Source organism: Mesoplodon bidens (genome assembly GCF_964165515.1).
Source record: "Mesoplodon bidens genome assembly, chromosome: X".
Lineage (NCBI taxonomy): Eukaryota > Metazoa > Chordata > Mammalia > Artiodactyla > Ziphiidae > Mesoplodon > Mesoplodon bidens.
In genome coordinates this window covers 4,501,057-4,521,800 of record NC_138163.1, presented here as the reverse complement: position 1 = coordinate 4,521,800, position 20,744 = coordinate 4,501,057, and the positions used below count along the sequence as shown (strand labels likewise).

Genomic DNA, 20,744 nt, shown 5'->3' with positions numbered 1-20,744 from the left:
TTACATGGAGTAGGTAGTCAAGGTAGTCAATAAATATTGGCTGAAATTAATGTATGTACAGTAGTGACTGTTATGCTCATTTAAGATTTACTGATGATTGTAACATGTATTTTTTAAGATTGAGGGAAACTGGGGCCATATTCTCTTCCCCATTTCCTCAAATATAGCTGTGTTTATACCTTAATCTATCAGAGTAACTAGGGGATTAGGACTTAATTGCCCTTGCAAGAGGCCTGGAACCTATAGCCTCTGTAGCAGTACTTTCTTTACAGGATGGGCCTTTTACCTCCCAAGGCAGTGAGGGAAAGAGACCAAATGGTCTCCCTACTGGAACTGGAGGGAAATGGAGGTGATCAAATTGCTACTGTGGAGCAGGTGAAGGTGTGAAGGAGAGAGTTTGGAAGGTTTGGGGGATGCCCGTACCTGCACAGGTGACATCACACCTGGTAGACCTTCCTCCAGCTGGTGGTCCCACCCTCAGGTCCCTCATGAAGCACAGCTTTAGAGCTGGTGTTTCACTTTGGCATTTGGCTTCTTGCTTTCACTGACTATGGAGCTCCTGAAGAAAAGGGCATGTGCCAGATGCAGTCAGTACTCAGTACAGTTCTGCTAGTTGCTTGAATTGCGATTGATTAGGAAGGTGTCACACTGAGGAAAAAAGCTCAGGGCATTCACCTTGTATATTTGTGAGATTCTCTCTGTAGGCATCTGATCAGACTCCTGAGTTAAAAGGGGACTTCAATTAATCACAGAAGTGTTTCATATAGGGGTCCTCTTTTACAAATCTGTGATTATGAATAACATGGTAAAGTACGTCAGTGAGTGGAAGAGGCCTCAAAGATCAGGAAGGCGAGCCCCTTCTTTGGATGGATGAGCAAAGTGAAGCTCGGGGAACAGGGGAGGATGGCTCCGTGTCCCAGAGCAAATCAGTGACAGACCCAGGGCCTCTCTGCATCTTGTACTGTGGTCTTACTGCTTCAGTAAAAGAAAACAAAATTGGCCATTTGCAGATATTTACTGCTTTGTATTTAATAGTGGACAAAACCCACATGTATAGCTATACTTACTTCCTTTACAATTTTTCCTACAGGGTAAATTATTATACAATATGCTTTTCTGAGAATAACTAGATTATGGTTAATTTTCTTTTTTTGTTTATTTTGTTTTAGGTGAGCCTTCCCAGTGACCCAAGCTGTGTTGAAGAAATCTTGCGGGTGAGTTTAAACCTTTATCTCTCTGCCTTTTAATCATGAAGCAGTCAATCTGCTTAAGCTGTTTAAAGTCATTCCTCTTCTGTTTCCGGGAGTCTCATTTCTTACCTCGTCTTCTTCCTCACTAATAAAGCTAGTCTCCTGACCTCACCAAGCTTCTGTCGCCTTCTCGCATCCTTCTGAGTCTTTCTTTCCAGGGCTGAACAGAGACTCACCACCTCCTTTAGGAAACGTTTCCTGTTCAAGCATCCTACCTGCAATCTTTGCCTTTCTGTTCTCTGGGATCTCAGGTCAGCCTCATTGCTGCCTCCTGCTACGTTGCTGATGGGACATGGTCACGGAGATTGTGGCCTATAACAAGGGGATGAGAAGTGGCAGGGTGGAGGGGAGGAGATGAGGAGAGACTTGAGAATGATGGCAAGTTGTGGGAGATGGTACTAATGGGGGTGAACTGGTGCATGAGAATGGCGCGGAGACGGCACAGAGCTGCAAAAGGTGGCAATGACCTCTCCCAAAGTACACGATTAAACCAAAAGGAGAAACCAAAGCCAAGGCAGAGAAATGTATCTCCCATCTCCGCCTGTTGGCATCCTAAGGTGTTGCGGTATATGAAGAATAGGAGTCATGGGAGTGAGTTCTCTCTCCACCATTTGTCACTTCTGTAATTTGGACAGATAACTTCATCTTTCTGAATCTCCCTTCCTTGTCTGTAAAAGAGGACAATAATGCCCGTCCTAATTCCCTTATAAGCTGCCGAGCGGTATATAAATGCTATTTACTATGAGAAATGATCAGTGGGGCCAGGAGAAAAACATGCTGGCTTTCCACTGGGGAAAGAAATCCATCTCTGTGCCAGGGAAGGTTCTTCATCCCCTTTCCTCACCTCCCCAAGTCACCTCAACTTCCCCGACACTCTCCCTGGTAAGTGTTGGAAGCAAACCCTGTGAAAATGCAGCCAAAGGAATAAAAAGGAGTAGAAACCTGTTTACCATCGAGCTGACCGGGCACGTGATTTCCCCCACTGTGGATATTCGTGCACCTTTTTCAGCCCAAGAACATCGTTACTGACTGTTAAAGAGATCTGAGTTAGGGGAGTACTGGTTACTTTGGTAAGAGTCCAGGAACCCCTCCATCATCTCTCCCTGGGATCCAAGGGCCGGGGGTGGGGGGTGGGGAGTGTGGGTGGCCGCCATGAAATCCACAACGTGATGCACCCTCGGAACCCAGCCGCTTGCTCCCTGCATCTTGCATCGGGTGGAGACGGTGCAGATGCACCAAATACACCAAATACTGTGAGGGTCTTGGCCACCTGCCTTTGAAAGAAAGGCGATGCTGAAAGAAACCTCTTCCTCTAGTCCCCACAGTAGTCTGGCTTTTCCAAATGAAGTCAGTGGTCTTTTCTGAACCCCAAAGGAATGCCAGACCTGTTTCAGAATCACCACCTCATTTGTGACAGTTGGAATTCTCCACTTCAGAGCAGCCTGGCCCTGGAGCCTAGGTGGCCCACACGGTGACCGAGCGAGGGGAGCTGGCTGGACACCTGGCAGAGGCTGGCGACTCCAGGCTGCTGGAGAAGCCACTTAGAGAAACAACAGAATGTCACTTAAACACGGAAAGAAAAGAAGTAGTTGCCTTAATAAGCTCGTAAAAGGTAGCTCCCTTTGAGAAAGTAACAAAAGTCTTTCTGTTGTTCTTGAAAGAGAATCTAGGGGAATGGGCTTTTTTTTTTTTCTTTTGAAGGGCTATACATTGTATAGAATTCTGGGTGTTTTGTTTTGTTTTCTCGACAATACCATTAATGAGTGGGCTTTCCTTTATTGAAGAGTGACATGTTTCAGTCTCCATGCTTGGCATAAAAATCAGCTTTCTGAAGTCTATGCCTCAGATTTTATGACTACTTCTTAAAATTTGATAGACCGCATTACACGGCATATCAGAGTGCTTGCTGGACATTTGTGTTATGGCCCATTCCCGTTCCCGTTTGTTTGAGGGCCTTGGAGCCCTGCAGACGATCCCACAGTAAGTCTGTGGATCACCTTGCTCCCCATCTGCCTCCTTCTTGAGGGGGCGGAGGGGGGAGATACCTTTCCTCTTTCTCTCCTCCTCTCTCTGACCCCCTCAGTGCTTTTCCAACTAAGCAGAGCCCAGAGCAAGGTCATCTTCTCTCCCTCACTGGAGGGGACTCTGCAGAGGAAGGTGCTCTGGCCCAGGGGTGGGAAAAGCTGGCCGCCAGTTGGTCCTGATGTTCCATCACTTCCTAGCTGTGTGGCTTTTCGATTTCCTCGTCTGGAGAACAGGGGGTCATTCTGCACCCTTGCATCTCCCTCCTCCGCCATGAACGAGCCTGTAATGTGTACACACCGCTGGCATGTGTAACGGGGAGAGAGCTCCGTCTGTCGGCTCGCCCAACTTTCCCACCTCCCCGAGTCCCCCTTTTTTCCCTCTACAGCCCAGCAGGCAAAGCCACTTCATCGCACGTTGGTACAGACGAAGTAGGACACGACTGGCCTCTCCCCGCTCTCAGCCCCTCAGTCCCCAGGCGGTGGAAGTACTTTGGCCTAACGCACTGGATTTGGGCCCCCTTTTCAAAACGCTGGTCAAGTTCAAACCAGTTGGCTTCCTTCGAAAGTTCCTCTCACCATTTTTCCCCTTCAGACCCACTTTTCTTTCCACACGCTCCTGGTTCTCATTCTACCCGGGAGCCCACCTTGTCTGGTCTTCCGGGGCTGACTTGACCTGATATGACGAACGTATGTCCCTCTAGCACGTGACTGCCTTTCAGCGTACTTGAACCTCATTATCTTCTTTGGATCATAGGAACCATGGGAATCCCTTATTATGGGCTTGGCCAAAAAGTTCGTTCGGGTTTTCTGGAAGATGAGCTTTTTGGCCAACTCAGTGTTTCAGGAAATCGGGGCCCAGAGAGGTTATACGTGACCTGCCACCCTGGGTGAGGCTTGTATATGGCAGAGGCACAAGGAGAGTCTGGTCTTCGCTTTGCACTACACCTGTCAACCACCCTGTCACAAACCTACAGTGAAAATCTCTGGATTCAAAAAAAATTGCCTCAGAGGCTTGGCAGACTTACTTCTAGCAACCCTAACTGGGAATACCAGCAAACCAACACAATTTGAGCCGGCCTTAGTTAGGAATTAATTCTTTCTTCCGGACATCTTGAATATTTTCAAATCTCATTTCAAAGAATAAAATAATAACAATAACAAATTACTGCTACTACTAAAAAATAATAGTAGTAATGTGCCACTTTATGCAGGCAGAGTACTTAAGTACATTATGTCATTTACTTTTCACAACAGAACTAAAAGATTTTATTATTAGTTACTAGTTACGGAAACCCAGAGAGGTTGAGTAATTCGCCCTCAGGGCAAACAACTGGCTCTAACGATCCTCATGCTGCGCCCTCCTTCTGTTCTCTGCTCCTGTTGGCTTACCTGAATCCATCCTTATTTCACAAGCTCTGGTCTCTTTTATGATTAACATTACAGTGGCATCAACCAACAGTTCACTTCAGCTTCTGTTGTTTCCTTAATTCGTACACACTCAGTTATGCCAAAATAATTCCACGTAGTTTTTCCAACAAACCAGAATTCATCAGCCCACGACACCTTTCCTGGCACCTGCCCTTCTTGCACAAAACAAGCTGTGGAAATTCAGATGGCATTGCTCCTTGTCAAGTATATTATTGCTTATTATAAATTTTACAGATCGGAAACTTAAAGGCAGCAATCTGTGCAGCGCAGCCCAGCCTGCGTACCTGTTTCCATCAGCATGCCATTTTCTCTTTAGACTCAAGCTACCCTCGAGTACAAACAGAAATGAAAAATAATAATAACTCTGGCCCTAGTGATGGCGTTCTGCAGTTACAATTCATCTGTCATATGAGGATTCCTAAGCTGCTCATATGTAATAATCTGGGCCGCAGTGGCGGCTTCTTTTCTAGCTCCGCAGGGTTTTATGGGTCCTAGAGTAATCATTTCTGGAAGAGTTAAGCCAAGGAGAGCAGTCTGCACTAAATGCTACTAGCTGAGGATGGATGTTCAATGATTATTTCTTCTGCAGTGGTATGATTTATTTGTTCTTAGCAAGAATTGACTTAAAAATATCAACAAACTATCAATTAAATCCTTTCTTGAGTCACAAATGCAGATACAGCACTTCTCTTAGATTTGACGCTGAACAGATTGTGTTTCCTAGCTAAGTACCTTCCGTAGTTGATAATTTCATAAGCAAACATCTGTATGGGTAATTCACTGTTTATGAGGGATGCTGAATTTGCTAGCTAGGATTTAGGGAACTTGATTTGATAACCTATCGTCTTACAGATTTCTCCCTGCCATATGGATCAGGTTTGTAAACACCGGCATGGGCACCTCTTTTGATTGCAGCGTGATCTGTGTTTACAGCATTCTAAATTATGGCAATTCTGCTTATTAGGTCTATGTTTAAGTGCACAGTTTTAGTGTGGAAAGAACTTACCAAATAATTAGAGGATGACCAGGTACAGTACTTGCTAGTTTTTACTTTTAAAGGGGAAATGAATGAAAAAGCCCATCTTAAGAGTGAGAAAAAAAAATGGATTGGGGGGCTTCCCTGGTGGCGCAGTGGTTAAGAGTCCACCTGCCGACGCAGGGGACACGGGTTCGTGCCCCGGTCCGGGAAGATCCCACATGCTGCGGAGTGGCTGGGCCTGTGAGCCATGGCCGCTGAGCCTGCGCTCTGCAATGGGAGAGGCCACAACAGTGAGAGGCCCGCATACCGCAAAAAAAAAAAAAAAAAAGAAAGAATTAAAAAAAAAAGGATTGGGGAGCAAAATTGATCAGACAATTACGTCTGAAAGGAATTTTGATTATATTATCATAACTATGCAGCATAATCAAGCACCTTTCAGTAGAATTTCTTTGATAAATTTAACCAATAATTAGGCAATTGATTTTATATCCTGTCAAATTAATGTATAAATAATGTTCAAATTGGAATCATGCAAACGATTTTCTACATAGCCGTCTTAAATACTAATCCTCCCAGGATGATTCAGAAAGCATCTATCCTATTCTGGTGTGGACTTTGAAAATTATAGTTTCTTGAAATAGTAATATAGTGTTCCATCCAAGAAAGACAACAACTGCTAAATATAATTTAGACTATAATTAACATTAACACTGATGGAGTCAAATAAACGGACTAACTAATGATTGCACCCTCTGCTATTCTGATGACTAGTTCCTACCTAATGACACTGGGAAATATGTAAATTTGCCAGCAGGTGAAAATGCCCTTGACTGGGTAAATTATGTGGAGTATTACCTTTTCTGAAGCTAACTCAAAGCACTAATGGACTTAATACATAGCATGCATGTGTGAGGTGAGCTATTCATGGAACCAAATTAGCCCATAAGAGATATTACCCATTATTCGCCTCCCAGTAATCACTTCCTCTTTTCTCACACACAAACCAACCCAGAAGAAAGATGCTAAATTTAATTGTAACAACTATTATGTGAACAATGTAGGTAAGCCATCCAGTGGGCTTCCAAATGCACTTAGAGCCTGTAAAGCAGTTTAAATATTTTCATGTGGAATCTGGGGGTTTGCAGCTAGTGTATGATGTGAATTTTAAATGGTTATCCAGACGTCATTGGGTCAATGAGTAACGTGGGTAATGAGGTGACTGGCCCAGTGAATCATGGGAACCTGTCAAACCTGGGACATGTCAGGGAAGAGATGATGTCAAATACCAGTAACTTAGCAACTCAGCATTTAGCTGTCCAGGGAGCAAGCAAGAGTAAGCCCTTTAAAATAGCTGAGTAAATATATGAGTCCCTATATATCTTGGGTGTGCTATAAAAATAAGCCTGTTTTCTGTCAACTTGTTTCTTTTTGCGAATATGGTGATTTATTATTTTCTACTGAGTTGAATGAAAGCACGTGAGAATTTAAGCCACGTGTAGAACTTACACCTGCTTTCTGTATCTTGGATGTGCAGGGAGGGTAATGAAACAATGTATTAGTTTGCCAAAAAGCAGTCTACGCATATCTGGAAGAAGTAATGGCTTCCAACTGTTGTTTAAGAACCAGTTTTTTTTGTCCTAGCTGTGCTAGTGGGATTGGGTTGGGAAAAAAATGTCTAATGCAAGGAGGTTAACCACTCCATGTGCATCTGTGTAAAGGTAAAACCAGTGTCTCTGGAAAATGCATGGACAAAGTAGCCTCTCAGAATCAATTTGGTAGGCATCTTCCAGTTTTGAGATGAAAGCACAAAGCAAGGCTTGCCCCATTCTCTTGTTACTCACCAAAAGCATTATGGAGAATGAGAAAAAGAAATGTAAACTCCGTAATTGCTCTAACCAGAAGACATCCGTAAGCCTACATCACTATTTTGTAAAGATCAAACAGGGAAGAATCCAAGAGATGATTCCCATGGTCATGGACCTGGGGCATAGATGATGAAGCACTGATTTTCAAGATAAGAGGCACACCACAAAAGGCAAAAAAGATATTGCAATAATGGGCATGGGTGTGAAGGTTTGTGATGGGAGCTTCCGTGGACCAGCTCTGAGACATGCGTATTCTGAGAAGTAGGAAAGGCAGAACTGGATGAGAAATTACATAACTAATCCACATTTGTGGAAAGCACGTTGTTGCTGAGGCAAGGTGGAAGAGCCAGAGGCTGCTTTGAGAGCAGCTTGCAGAGCTGATGTCTCTTGATAAGGCAGAAGTAAAGGCCGAAGCACTGGGTGGCACACCCTGGTGTTCAGAAGAGAATTCCTGCTAGTCTGGTAATATTAAGCCATGGCCACCACTGCCACAAACATATCCTGCAAATAACTGATCCAGGAAGAATGCCTGTCCCTAAAAAAATAGTAATAATCAAAAAAGGAATCACTATGAGAGCTATGCAAAACTTTAAAAAATAGCATATGAAAAAATGTAGCAGAAGAAATGTTGCTAGTGAACAAGTTAAAGCTATGACCAACGTAGTGGCATGAATTGTTTAAAAATGAGGGCTTCCCTGGTGGCGCAGTGGTTGAGAGTCCACCTGCCAATGCAGGGGACACGGGTTCATGCCCCGGTCTGGGAGGATCCCACATGCTGCGGAACAACTAAGCCCGTGAGCCACAACTACTGAGCCTGCACTCTAGAGCCCACGAGCCACAACTACTGAAGCCCACGTGCCTAGAGCCCGTGCTCTGCAACAAGAGAAGGCACCGCAATGAGAAGCCTGTGCACTGCAACAAAGAGCAGCCCCTGCTCACCACAACTAGAGAAAAGCTTGTGTGCAACAACGAAGACCCAACGCAGACAAAAATTTAAAAAAGCAGTTTTATCTAAAAAACAAGATTCAAAGCAGTGATACAAGAGCTTAAAGATGCTATTTAAAAAGTACATAAATAAAGAACTGCAAAGTAATAGATTATGAACAGAAAATCATGAGAATTAGCACATTTAGGATCTGTTTTTTCCCTAAATGAAGGAGTAACAGCAATAAATAATTTGTTAGTTATCCTCATCAAGAAAAAAAGGGCAAAAACACAAATACATAAAACAAGGAATGATAAAGAGAAATAACCTCTCAGATACAGAGAAAATAAAATAATCACAAGTGGCAATTTACTCACCTCTGTACAAATAAATATAAGCATCTAGATGAGGTGGACAATTTTTCTAGTGAAATATAATTGACTGAGACTGACTCCAGAAGAGAGGAAATCTAAACAGATTTATCACCATCAATGAAATGGAGACTGGTCCCACCCATTACTGAAGTCATCACTCCCAGAAGGGGTTTCATAGGAAAATTCAACCAAACCATTAAGGTATAATATAGCTCAGCTGTTCCAGAACATAGAACAAGAAACATTTGCAAAGTATTTTTTTTAGAAAAGCTAAACTAGTACCTAATATTGATACCAGAATCTTACAAAAACAGTATATAAAAAAGATTACAGAATAATATCACTTGTGAATATTGATGCAAATTTCCTTAATGAAATACTAACAAAGAGAATCAGATAGTATTTTAAAGAATATGCAGCATGACTTAGTGGGTTTTGTTCCAGGGATGTAAAGCTGGTTCATTAATGTAATGTCTTTTATGAATAGAATAAGAAAGAATAAAACTACATGATCGTCTTTGTAAATGCTAAAATATACTTGACAAAACTCAACACTTACTCTTGATAAGACAAAAGAAGATGGAAACATCCTTAATGTGATAAAGTATATCCATCTCAACCCAAAAGCTTGTGTCACATTTCACAGAGAAACTCTAGAGACATTTCCATTACAGTCGAGAAAAAAGATTGGATATTCTTTATCATCCTTATTATTTAATATTGTTCTGGAGGCTGGCCAAGGTGATTAAACAAACTAAAGAAATAAGAGGTATTAAAATGGGAGAGATTGTGTAAAATGATTATTATTTGTAGATTATATATATTGTTTTCCTGAAAACCCCAAGAGAAATAACCAAAATGATTATTGTGAACAATACAATTCTGCAAAGTTTCAGTACGCAAGATAAATATATAGAAATTGTCTTTATATGTAAGGCAATCAACTAAAAGATATAATGGGCAAAAAGACTCCATTTATATCTTATGTGTTCATTTACAAGAAATGTGCCAGAGCTATATGAACACACTAAGTCACTACAAGAGATACCAAAGCATATTTAAACAAATGTAAAGTCATACCATTCTGAGATAGGAAAATGATATTTCAAACATTTCTATTCTCCCTAAGTTAATCTTTTTTTTTTTTTTTTTGTGGTACGCGGGCCTCTCACTGTTGTGGCCTCTCCCGTTGCGGGGCACAGGCTCCGGATGCGCAGGCTCAGCGGCCATGGCTCACGGGCCCAGCCGCTCCGCGGCATATGGGATCCTCCCAGACCGGGGCACGAACCCGTATCCCCTGCATCGGCAGGCGGACTCTCAACCACTGCGCCACCAGGGAGGCCCTCCCTAAGTTAATCTTGAATCTTTACCTCACACCACACAACAATATTAGTTCCAGATGTATGAAAGATTAAAAACAAACTCATAAAAGATTAGAAGTAAATATGGGAGAATTTCTACATTTTTCATTTCCTGCCTGTCTCCTGATAAGCTGGCAGGGGTAGGAGGCAGTCAGGAGAAAGTTCAGACGTTTGAGGAGATTGGAGAAGGTTTGAAATAGTCATTGAAAGGGAGAGAGGGAGCAATCTAAGGGATACAGTAAGATTATGAAGCGATGTCAAGGATCGGGTGATCCTGAAGACCTGAAGTTTGCATAGGTTCCAGTCTGTAGATTGTGTGATTTTCTTCAGCAGTGCTTAGCTCATTATACAGAGACCACTGATTAATGGGTCAAGGGCAACCTGGAGGGCTCAGAGAGGTTGAATAAATTCCTCCAAGTCACATAATCACATAGCTACTAAGCAGATGAAACAGGATTGGAACTCAGGTTGGCCTGAACTGAATGTACACACTGATAATAATATCAAACAATTACATAGCAGTTTTTTGTACCTGGCACTGTTCTAAGGATTTCACATATAGTAACTCATATAATCATCATACCAATGCCAGGGAACAAATACTATTATCACCCCCCTGATACAGATAATGAAATGGAAGGACTTTGGGCTTAAGTGACTTTCCAAGTTCAACAGCTAACCAGTGGCACAGCCAAGATCTCGACCCAGGCAGTCTGGCTTCAGAATCCATGCTGTTAACCGTTACGCATTCTGCTTTTCACCATGAGGATACAGGGATGAAAGAGTAGGTTTTAAGTGATTATTACAGAACTCAGACCCTGACTCACTGGATAACAATAAAGCTAGGTGAGATTGCTAATAATGCCATGGGTCAGAATCAGGAAAACAGCTTACCAGATGGACTAAATCTGATAAAATGAAGTTTCATAGGAGTATAAGTATATGGTAATTCACTTTTGAGTCCACCAGTGTTTAGAGTAGACATATATTGCTGCCTAAAACTGTATTAATTAAAGACAAGTATCCAGAGCAGGGCTTTTCCTGTAAAGGAAAACTTTTCCTGTAAAGAGCCAGATTATAAATATATTTGGCTTTTTAGAGCATATGTTCTCAGTCTCAACTACTCAACTCTGTTGTTTTAGCATGAAAACATCCATAGACAATATGGAAAAGAATGCTGGTGACTGTGTTGCAATAAAACTTTATCGACAAAAACAGTCAGTGGGCCAGATTTGGCCTGTGAGAGGTAGTTGGCTGACCCCTAATCTAGAACACCTAGAAATAAGAGGGGGATAGATCCCCTCTGCTTTGTTCTACTTAGACCACACTTGGCATGTGGTATTGATTTCTGGCCAGCACATTAATAAAAAACTTACATTCAGTAAAATTTAGCTTTTATTTTTTAGTTACCATCCTTTGAGTTTTAACATATGCACAGATTCCGGTAATCACTACCTTTAACAGAATACAGAACAATTCCAATATCCCAAAGAGTTCCTTCACATTACCCTTAGGCAGTCAGACTCTTCTCCCCACCCCCAAACTCTAGCAACCACTGACCTCTTCTCTGTCCCTATAGTGTTGCCTTTGCCAGAGTGTCATATAAACAGAATCATACAGTAATGTAAACTTTCCATAGTGAGTCTTTCACTCAGCATATGACTTTGAAATTCATTCAGGTTGTTGCATGCAGCAATAGTTCATTACTTTCTGAGTAACAATCCTTTACATAGATAGACCACAGTTTGTTTATCCATTCACCTATTGAAGAATATTTGGGTTGTTTCTAGGTTTTTTATGATTATTAATAATGTTGCTATCAATAATCAAGTACAGAATTTTGTGTGGACTTATGTTTTCTTTTTTTTTCTTTTTTTCTTTTTTTTTTTTTTTTTTTTTTTTTTGCGGTACGCAGGCCTCTCACTGTTGTGGCCTCTCCCATTGTGGAGCACAGGCTCTGGACGCGCAGGCTTAGCGGCCATGGCTCACGGGCCCAGCCGCTCCACGGCATGTGGGATCTTCCCGGACCGGGGCACGAACCTGTGCCCCCTGCATTGGCAGGCGGACTCTCAACCACTGTGCCACCAGGGAAGCACTGGACATATGTTTTCATTTATCTTGGGTATACACCTAGGAGTGGGACTGCTGGGTCAAGTGTATGTTTAAACTTATAAAAAAGTGCTGAATTGTTTTCCAGTGTGGCTGTACCATTTCCAGAGTGGCTGTATATATGAGACTCAGTTGTTCACATCCTTGCTAGCCCTTGATCTTATTATTATTTTTTAATCTTAACCTTTCTAATAGGTGTATAGTGGTATATCATTGTGGCTTTACATTGCATTTCACAAATGACAAATGATGTTGAGCATCTTTTTTCATTTTTGTATATCTTCTTTGATGAAGTGGCCATTCAGATCTTTTGCCCATTTTTTAAAATTTATTTTTGTTGCGGAAACACTGGTTTATAACGCTATATAAGTTTCATGTGTACCATATTATATTTCTACTTCTGTATACATGACAGCATGCTCACCACTAAATATTTCATTTCCATCCACCACCATACAGTCAATTCCCTTTACCCATTTTGCCATCCCCGTGCCCCGCCCCTTCCCCTCTGGTAACCACTACTCTGTTCTCTGTATCTATATATTTGTTTTTGTTTGGTTTGGTTTTTAAAATTCATTTTGTTGTTGAGTTTTTAATATTCCACATGAGTGAAATCATATGGTATTTGTCTTTCTCCATCTGACTTATTTCACTGAGCATAATACCTTCAAGGTCCATCCACGTTTTCACAAATGATGAGATTTCATCTCATGGCTGAGCCGTATTCCATTGTATATATGTTCCACATCTTTATCTATTCCTCTGTTGATGGACACTTAGGTTGCTTCCATGTATTGGCTATATAATAATGTGGGAGTGAACATAGGGGTGCATATATCTTTTCAAATTAGTGTTTTCATATTCTTTGGATAAACATCCAGAAGTGGGATTCTGGATCATATGGTAGTTCTAGTCTTCATTTTTTGAGGAATCTCCATGCTGTTTTCCGTAGTGGCTACACTAATTTACATTCCCACCAACAGCACATAAGTGTTCCCTCTTCTCCACATCCTTGCCGACACTTGTTATTTCTTGCCTTTTTGATAGTAGCCATTCTAACAGGCATGAGGTGATATCTCATTGTGGTTTTGATTTGCATTTCCCTAATAATTAGTGATGTTGAACTTTTTTCAAGTGCCTGTTGGCCATCTGTATGTCTTTGGAAAAACACCTATTTGACTCCTCTACCCATTTTAATCGGTTGTTTGGTTTTTTGTTGTTGAGTTGCGTGAGTTCTTTATGTATTTCGTATACTAACCCCTTATCAGATATGTGATTTGCAAATATCTTTTCCCATTCAATAGGTTGTCTTTTCATTTTGTTGATGGTTTCTTTTGCTGGGCAGAAGCTTTTTGTTATGATATAGTCCCATTTGTTTATTTTTGCTTTTGTTTCCCTTGCCTGAGGAGACATATCCAGAAAGATATTGCTAAGACCAATATCAAAGAGTGTATTGACTATGTTTTCTTCTTGGATTTTTATGATTTCAGGTCTTACATTCAAGTCTTTAATCCATTTTGAGTTGATTTTTGTATGTGGTGTGAGACAGTGGTCTAGTTACTTTTTTTGCATGTTGCTGTCCAGTTTTCCCAACATGATTTATTGAAGAGACTATCCTTTTCCCATTGTGTGTTCTTTGCTCTTTTGTTGTAAATTAATTGTCCATATATGTAGGGTTTATTTCTGGGCTCTCAATTCTGTTCCATTGATCTATGTATCTGTTTTTCTGCTAGAACCATGCTGCTTTGATTACTGTAGCTTTGTAATATAGTTTGAAACCAGGGGGTGATACCTCCAGCTTTGTTCTTTTTTTAAAAAACATTGCTTTGGCTATTTGGTGTCTTTTATGGTTCCATGTAAATTTTAGAATTTTTTCTTCTGTTTCTGTGAAAAATGTCCTTGGGATTTTGATAGGGATTGCACTGAATCTATAGATTGCTTTAGGTAATACGAAAATTTTAACCGTGTTAATTCTTTCAATGCTTGAGCATGGAATATCTTTCCATTTCTTTGTGTCTTCATTTGCTTTCAACATTTCTTAAAACTTTCAGTGTGCAGGTTTTTCACCTCCTTGGTTAAATTTATTCCTGGGTATTTTATTCTTTTCGCTGTGATTGTAAATGGAATGGTTTTCTTAATTTCTCTTTCTGCTATCTCATTGTTAACATATAGAAAGGCAACAGATTTTTGTATGTTGATTTTATACTCTCCAACTTTACTGTATTCATTTACTATTTCTTATAGGTTTCTGATGGAGTATTTAGGGTTTTCTATATGTAAAAACTTGCCACTTGCAAATAATGAGTTTTACTTCTTCCTTTCCAATTTGAATGCCCTTTATTTCTTTTTCTTGACTAATTGCTCTGGCTAGGACTTTCAATAACAGTGGCCAGAGTGGGCATCCTTGACTTCTTCCTGATTTTAGAGGGATAGCTTTCAGTTTTCCACCACTGAGTATGATGTTAGCTGTGGGTTTGTCATATATGGCTTTTATTATGTTGAGGCACATTCATTCTATACTCGTTTTATTGAGAGGTGTTTTTTTTGTCACAAATATGTGTTGAATCTGGTTAAATGCTTCTTCTAGATCTATTGAGATGATCATATGATTTTTATCCTTCATTTTTTTTTAATGTGAGTATCATATGGATTGATTTATGGATGTTGAAGCATCCTTGCACCCCTGGAATAAATCCCACTTGATCATGGTGTATGATCCTTTTCAATGTATTGTTGGATTCTGTTTGCTAATATTTTGTTGAGGATTTTTGCATCTATGCTCATCAGAGATATTGGCCTGTAGTTTTCTTTTTTGTGTTGTATTTGTCTGGTTTTGGCATCAAGGTAATGTTGACCCCATAAGATCAGTTAGGAAGCATTCCCTTCTCTTCAGTATTTTGTAAGAGTTTGAAAAGGATAGGTAGTAAAACTTTTTTGAATGTTTGGTAGAATTGGCCAAATTCTACCAAACTGTCTGGTCCTGGACTTTTGTTTTTGTGAGAAGTTTTTGATTACTGTTTCAATCTCTTTTCTAACAATTAGTCTATATTCACGTTTTCTATTTCTTCATGATTCAGTCTTGGAAGGTTGTATGATTCTAACAATTTGTCCATTTCTTCTAGGTTGTCCAATTTGTTGGTGTATAGCAGCTCATAATATTCTCTTATAATCCTTTGTATTTCTAGGGTATCCATTGTTATTTCTCCTCTTTCATTTCTGATTTTATTTATCAGAGCCTTTTCTCTTTTTTCTTAATGAGTCTGGCTAAAAGCTTGCCAATTTAGTTTATCTTTTCAAAGAACCAGCTCTTAGTTTCATTGATCTTTTCTATTATCTTTTCAGTCTTTATTTCATTTACTTCTGCCCTGATCTTTATTATTTCCTTCCTACTGACAGTGAGCTCATTTGTTATTTGTTTAATTCCTCTAGGTTAGATTGTTTATTTGAGATTTTCTTTGTTTATTGAGGTAGGCCTGTATTGCTATAAACTACCCTCTTACTACTCCTTTTGCTGCATCCTATAGATTGTGGTATGTCATACTTTCATTTTCATTTGCCTTCAGGTATTTTTAAGTTTCTCCTCTGATTTCTTCATTGATCCAGTAGTTTCTTAGTAGTGTGTTTTTCAATCTTAACATATCTGTGATTTTTCCATCTTTCTTCTTGTAGTTGACTTCTAGTATCATACCACTGTGATCGGAAAATACGCTTGATATGATTTCAGTCTTCTTAAATGTATTGAGATGTGTTTTGCATCCCAACATACGGTCTGTCCTTGAGAAACTTCCATGTGCACTTGAGAAGAATGTGTATTCTGCTGCATTTGGATGGAATGTCCTGTACAAACCTTTCAAATCCATGTGGTCTGATGTTTTCATTTGTGGCCTCCATTTTCCTTGTTGACTTTCTATCTGGGTGATCTATACATTGATGTCAGTGGGTGTTAACATTCCCTACTAATACTGTGTTGCTGTCAATTTCTTCCTTTAGGTCTGTTAATAATTGCTTTATATATTTTGGTATTCCTATCTTGGGTGCATATATATTAATAACTATTATGTCTTCTTGATGAATTGTTCACTTTAGCATTATATAATGTCCATCTTCATCTCTTGCTACTTTTTTTGGGGTTGAAGTCTGTTTTGTCTGATATGAGTATGGTTACACCCACTTTCTTTTGGCTGCAATTTGCTTGGAGTATCATCTTCCATCCCTTCACAAACAGCCTTTACAACTGAGGTGAGTCTCCTGGAAGCAGCATATAACATGTGGGTTTTGTATTTTAATCCATTCAGCCACGCTGTGTCTTTTGATTGGTTAATTCAATTCATTTACATTTATGGTGATGAATGATAGATAAGGACTTAGTACTGCCATTTTATCTTATGTTTTCTGGTTGTTCTATATGTCCATTTTTTCTTTTTCCTTGTGTTTCTGTCTGCCATTTTGGTTTGGTGGTTTTCTATGACGTTTTTCTCAGTTTCCTCTTTTTTTTTTGCTTCATGTCTCTGCTGTACATTTATGTTTTGTGGTTACCATGAGGTTTGTATAAAACATCTGATAAACGGAATAGTCCTTTTTCTGCTGATAGCATCTTATCTTCATTTGCCTGTACACTTTCCATCCTTTTCCTCTTCTCTTTTTTGCTCATTTAAAAAATCAGGTTGGGGCCTCCCTGGTGGCGCAGTGGTTGAGAGTCCGCCTGCCGATGCAGGGGATACGGGTTCGTGCCCCGGTCTGGGAGGATCCCATATGCCGCGGAGCGGCTGGGCCCGTGAGCCATGGCCGCTGGGCCTGCGCGTCCGGAGCCTGTGCTCCGCAACGGGAGAGGCCACAGCAGTGAGAGGCCCACATACCGCAAAAAGAAAAAAAAAAAAAAAAAAAAATCAGGTTGTTTTTTATCTTATTGTTGAATTTGGGGAGTTCTTTTTGTATTCTGGATATAAATTTTTGGTCAAATATGTTATTTGAAAATATTGTCTCCCAGTCTGTGGCTTGTCTTTTCATTCCCTTGATGAGGCCTTTCTAAGAGCAAAATTTCTTAATTTGATGAAGCCAAATTTATCATTTTTTTCTTTAATGGATTGTGATTTTTGGTGTCAAGACGATAAATTTGTTGTTTAACACAAAGTCATAAAATTTTTCTTCCATGTTTTGTTCTAAGAATTTTATAGTTTAATTTTTTACATTTATGTCTTTCATCTGTTTTGAATTAACGTTGGTATGTGCTGTGCTGTGAGGTGTAGGTTGAAGCTTGTTTTGTTCATTGTGTTGAAGCACTATTTGTTGAAAAGACTATCGTTCACTATTGAATTGATTTTGCATTTTTGTAAAAAGTAGATTGACCTTATTTATATGGGTCTATTTCTGGACTCTGTAGTCTCTTCCATTGGCCCATGTCCCTGGCCTTTCACCAATACCATAATGTCTTGAATGTTGTAGCTTTATAGTAAGTCTTAAAATAGGATAGTGTGAATCCTCCAACTTTGCTCTTTTTCTAAAATGGTTTGGCTATTCTAGTTCCCTTTCCTTTCCATATGAATTTTAGAAACATGTTGTCTACATTTACAAAGAATCCTGCTTGAATGCCTGTTAGCACTGCGTTACATCTATAGATCAATTTGGGAAGAATTGACATCTCTACCTTGTTGTATCTTTTAATTCACGAATATGGTATTCTTCCCCATTTATTTAGGTTGGCCACCCTGTTTTTAGAGGGACATAGATAATCTATCACTCTATTTTGGGGAATGTATGCTTGGGAAAAATCCAAATCCCTAAAAACCTATATGAACATCATTACAACATTATTTGTAATAGCCGAAATAAAAATGCTACTATATATCCAACAATAGGGGAATAGTTAAGCAAATTCTGAGTTATACACTCAAAAAAATAATTGACCATAAAAAGGTGGCTTTGAGGATGATATAGCGACATGGGAAGAAAACTTATAATATAATGTTAAATGAAATAACCAGAATATAACATTTTATGTGCTTAAATTTTGTAGCTATGTAAAAATATGAATACAAGAAGCTAAAGGAAAATACTCTGAAATAATAGTCCTTATTGTGTTAGAGTGATAGGATTATGGGTGAGTGTTTTGTTTTCTAAATTTTCTCGATTTCTATAATCTACATTACTTTCATAAAAAGTGTTTTAAGAGGGATGCTGCTAAACTGAAATACATTTAGCAAAGAGTAAGCAGGATAGTGAGTGGATTCACAATCGGAATGGCTGAAGGGATAAGCTAACCAGAAGAAAATTGAACTAGAAGAGGGAGCAGGCCGAAGCTGCCTGAGGGAATTATCATGTGGAAGTGAGACTCAGAGGCCGGATTTAGGCTAGGAAGCCTCAAATGGTGGAATCCCTGAGGGGCAGTTACAGGGGGATAGTATTTGAGCAATAAAAGGAAAAATGTTCTAGGGAGACATCATGGTTAAGAAAGTAGTGCTTGGCTCTTCTCACCGGCTAAACATTCTTGGGTAACTTAACCATTTTGGATCTCCTTTACAAAATTGAGATACTACTGCCTAATTTTCAGGATTAGTGGGAGGGTTGAATGAGGTGATGTATGTGAAGCCTGTAGAATAGTGCTTGGAACACCCAATGTTACCTCCTCCCTCTCTCTCTGATCCAACTGGTGGATCTAAGGACTAAAGGGAGGTGAGGTCTCTGTCACCAAAGGTATTCAAGCAGAGGTGTTGTGCTTCCCCAGTGCCTAGAGGTCGGTGTCAAACTCATCTCTCTGTCCCTTTGCCCTAGCCCAGCATCTCCTCCTACACACACACACGTATGCACACAAAGGTAACAAGTGTAGGTGTATAAAAAGTGCATAAAACAGGTACACTGTGTTTGTTGAATGACTTAACTTTGTAGAGGAATGGTTAGAGAAAACCACCTCATAGTGTTATTTCCACCCACCGACAGTAAAATTATTATTTGATTTGCCATGAAGATATTGTAAGTTAATAAGCAGATAATAGTGTTTAGTGAGTAGAATATTCATACAAATATTAGGCATTATAATGACTCCATTACTTATTTCTCCGAATAATATATTTAGCGCCGTTTTTTGTGCTAAGTTTTTCCATTGCCAATTATTATTTAATACCATTGCTGGAGCCTATTTTTACTATTGGTCCTCAAAGTACAATAATGTTGGCATTATCACTTTAAACAAAGCATTGATGAAAAGACAAGGTGGGACCCCCATATGCGCCTATAACCGGAGAGAGGAGAGATGGTACCATTCACTATGCTTATTATTATTGTGCTCACAAGAAAGAAGCTTCCATGAGATGTGTTGTTTCCTCCAGAGTGATTTTCCCAGACCTTTTGTTGCTGGAAGCCTGTATGTTGCTGCCGTCAAACGCTCTCAGCCTCACAGCAAAAGTGGTGTCAAAACACAGCACACCCCCAAGGTCCTTCATCCCTGGGATGAACATGCTAATATCAACAGACTCACCCAGCTCTCCCCTGGCACTAGGTTAATTAGAAATGGCCGAATCACAGCACACAGGGCAGCTGTTATCCCCCTTTTGGCCAATCATGGACTCCTTGTTATTTCCAGTGATTCAGGCTTGGCAGAAGCTGGGGTCACAGTAAAGGCTCAGGGGTTCTGTCAGAAGCTCCAAGCAAATGGGGCAGGTCACCTCCTCCTGTATATTCACGAGGATTCCTGAAGCCATGGCAGCCCTGCTCCTACCTGTCCTGACTTCTGAGGGTTCTCTTGCTCACAGAGCCCTGCATGATTGGAAAGGTTAGAAGTGGGCAGAGGAAGAAAGGTAGAAAGAAAATGACACTAGTTGTGTAGAAATCAAGGATGAGCAGAGAACAAAATATTGAAGGACAAAAAAGAAAAGGGGGAGAAATAAAGAAAGGAGCTTCTTGACCTGGTTTAAAAAAAAAGAAAAAGAAAAAGAAAAAGCAATGGCCGAATCACAAAATAAAGAAAGAAGGCCCATCTAAAACTAAGGCAGATGAAAACATCATGGCTGTCTGGGCCTCCGATCATTTTTGTTCAGTTTGCTCTCAACTTCTCAGGACCTGTTGTCACTGGAGGAAACCTGAGAACCTTGTCCACCTCACACTCTGCAGTTTCTTTCCTGCTCTTTGATGCAGGGTCCCCATCACAGCCTCACACACCCAGCACTTATGATACAAAAGTGAATAGTGGTGTGCTACGGAGGCTCTACCCTGATTCTGTCAGAGTCTGGTCTGTGTTACAGAGTAAAGCCCACCCAGCGCCAGCCTTTGGGACAACTGGGATTAAGAAGAAAGCAATGTGGCAATGACACTGGACTGGGCATCGAGGGACCTTAAAGCTAGTCTTCAACCTTCCAGTACCTTATTTTATGACGCTCAGCAAGTCACTTAAGCATTATGTACTTCGCAATTTCCATCTGTAAAGTTGAAGTGTTGAC

At 40.2% G+C, this 20,744-nt stretch overlaps 1 protein-coding gene across 1 annotated transcript in view; it reads left to right on the top strand.

Moving 5' to 3' along the window:
- Positions 1–20,744, top strand: part of AFF2 (ALF transcription elongation factor 2) — a 504,257-nt gene that overhangs the window by 302,106 nt on the left and 181,407 nt on the right. Inside the window, exon 4 of the mRNA XM_081221467.1 lies at positions 1,170–1,214. Within this exon, the coding sequence (XP_081077593.1) occupies positions 1,170–1,214 (45 nt within the window). The remainder of the gene's footprint in view (positions 1–1,169; positions 1,215–20,744) is intronic.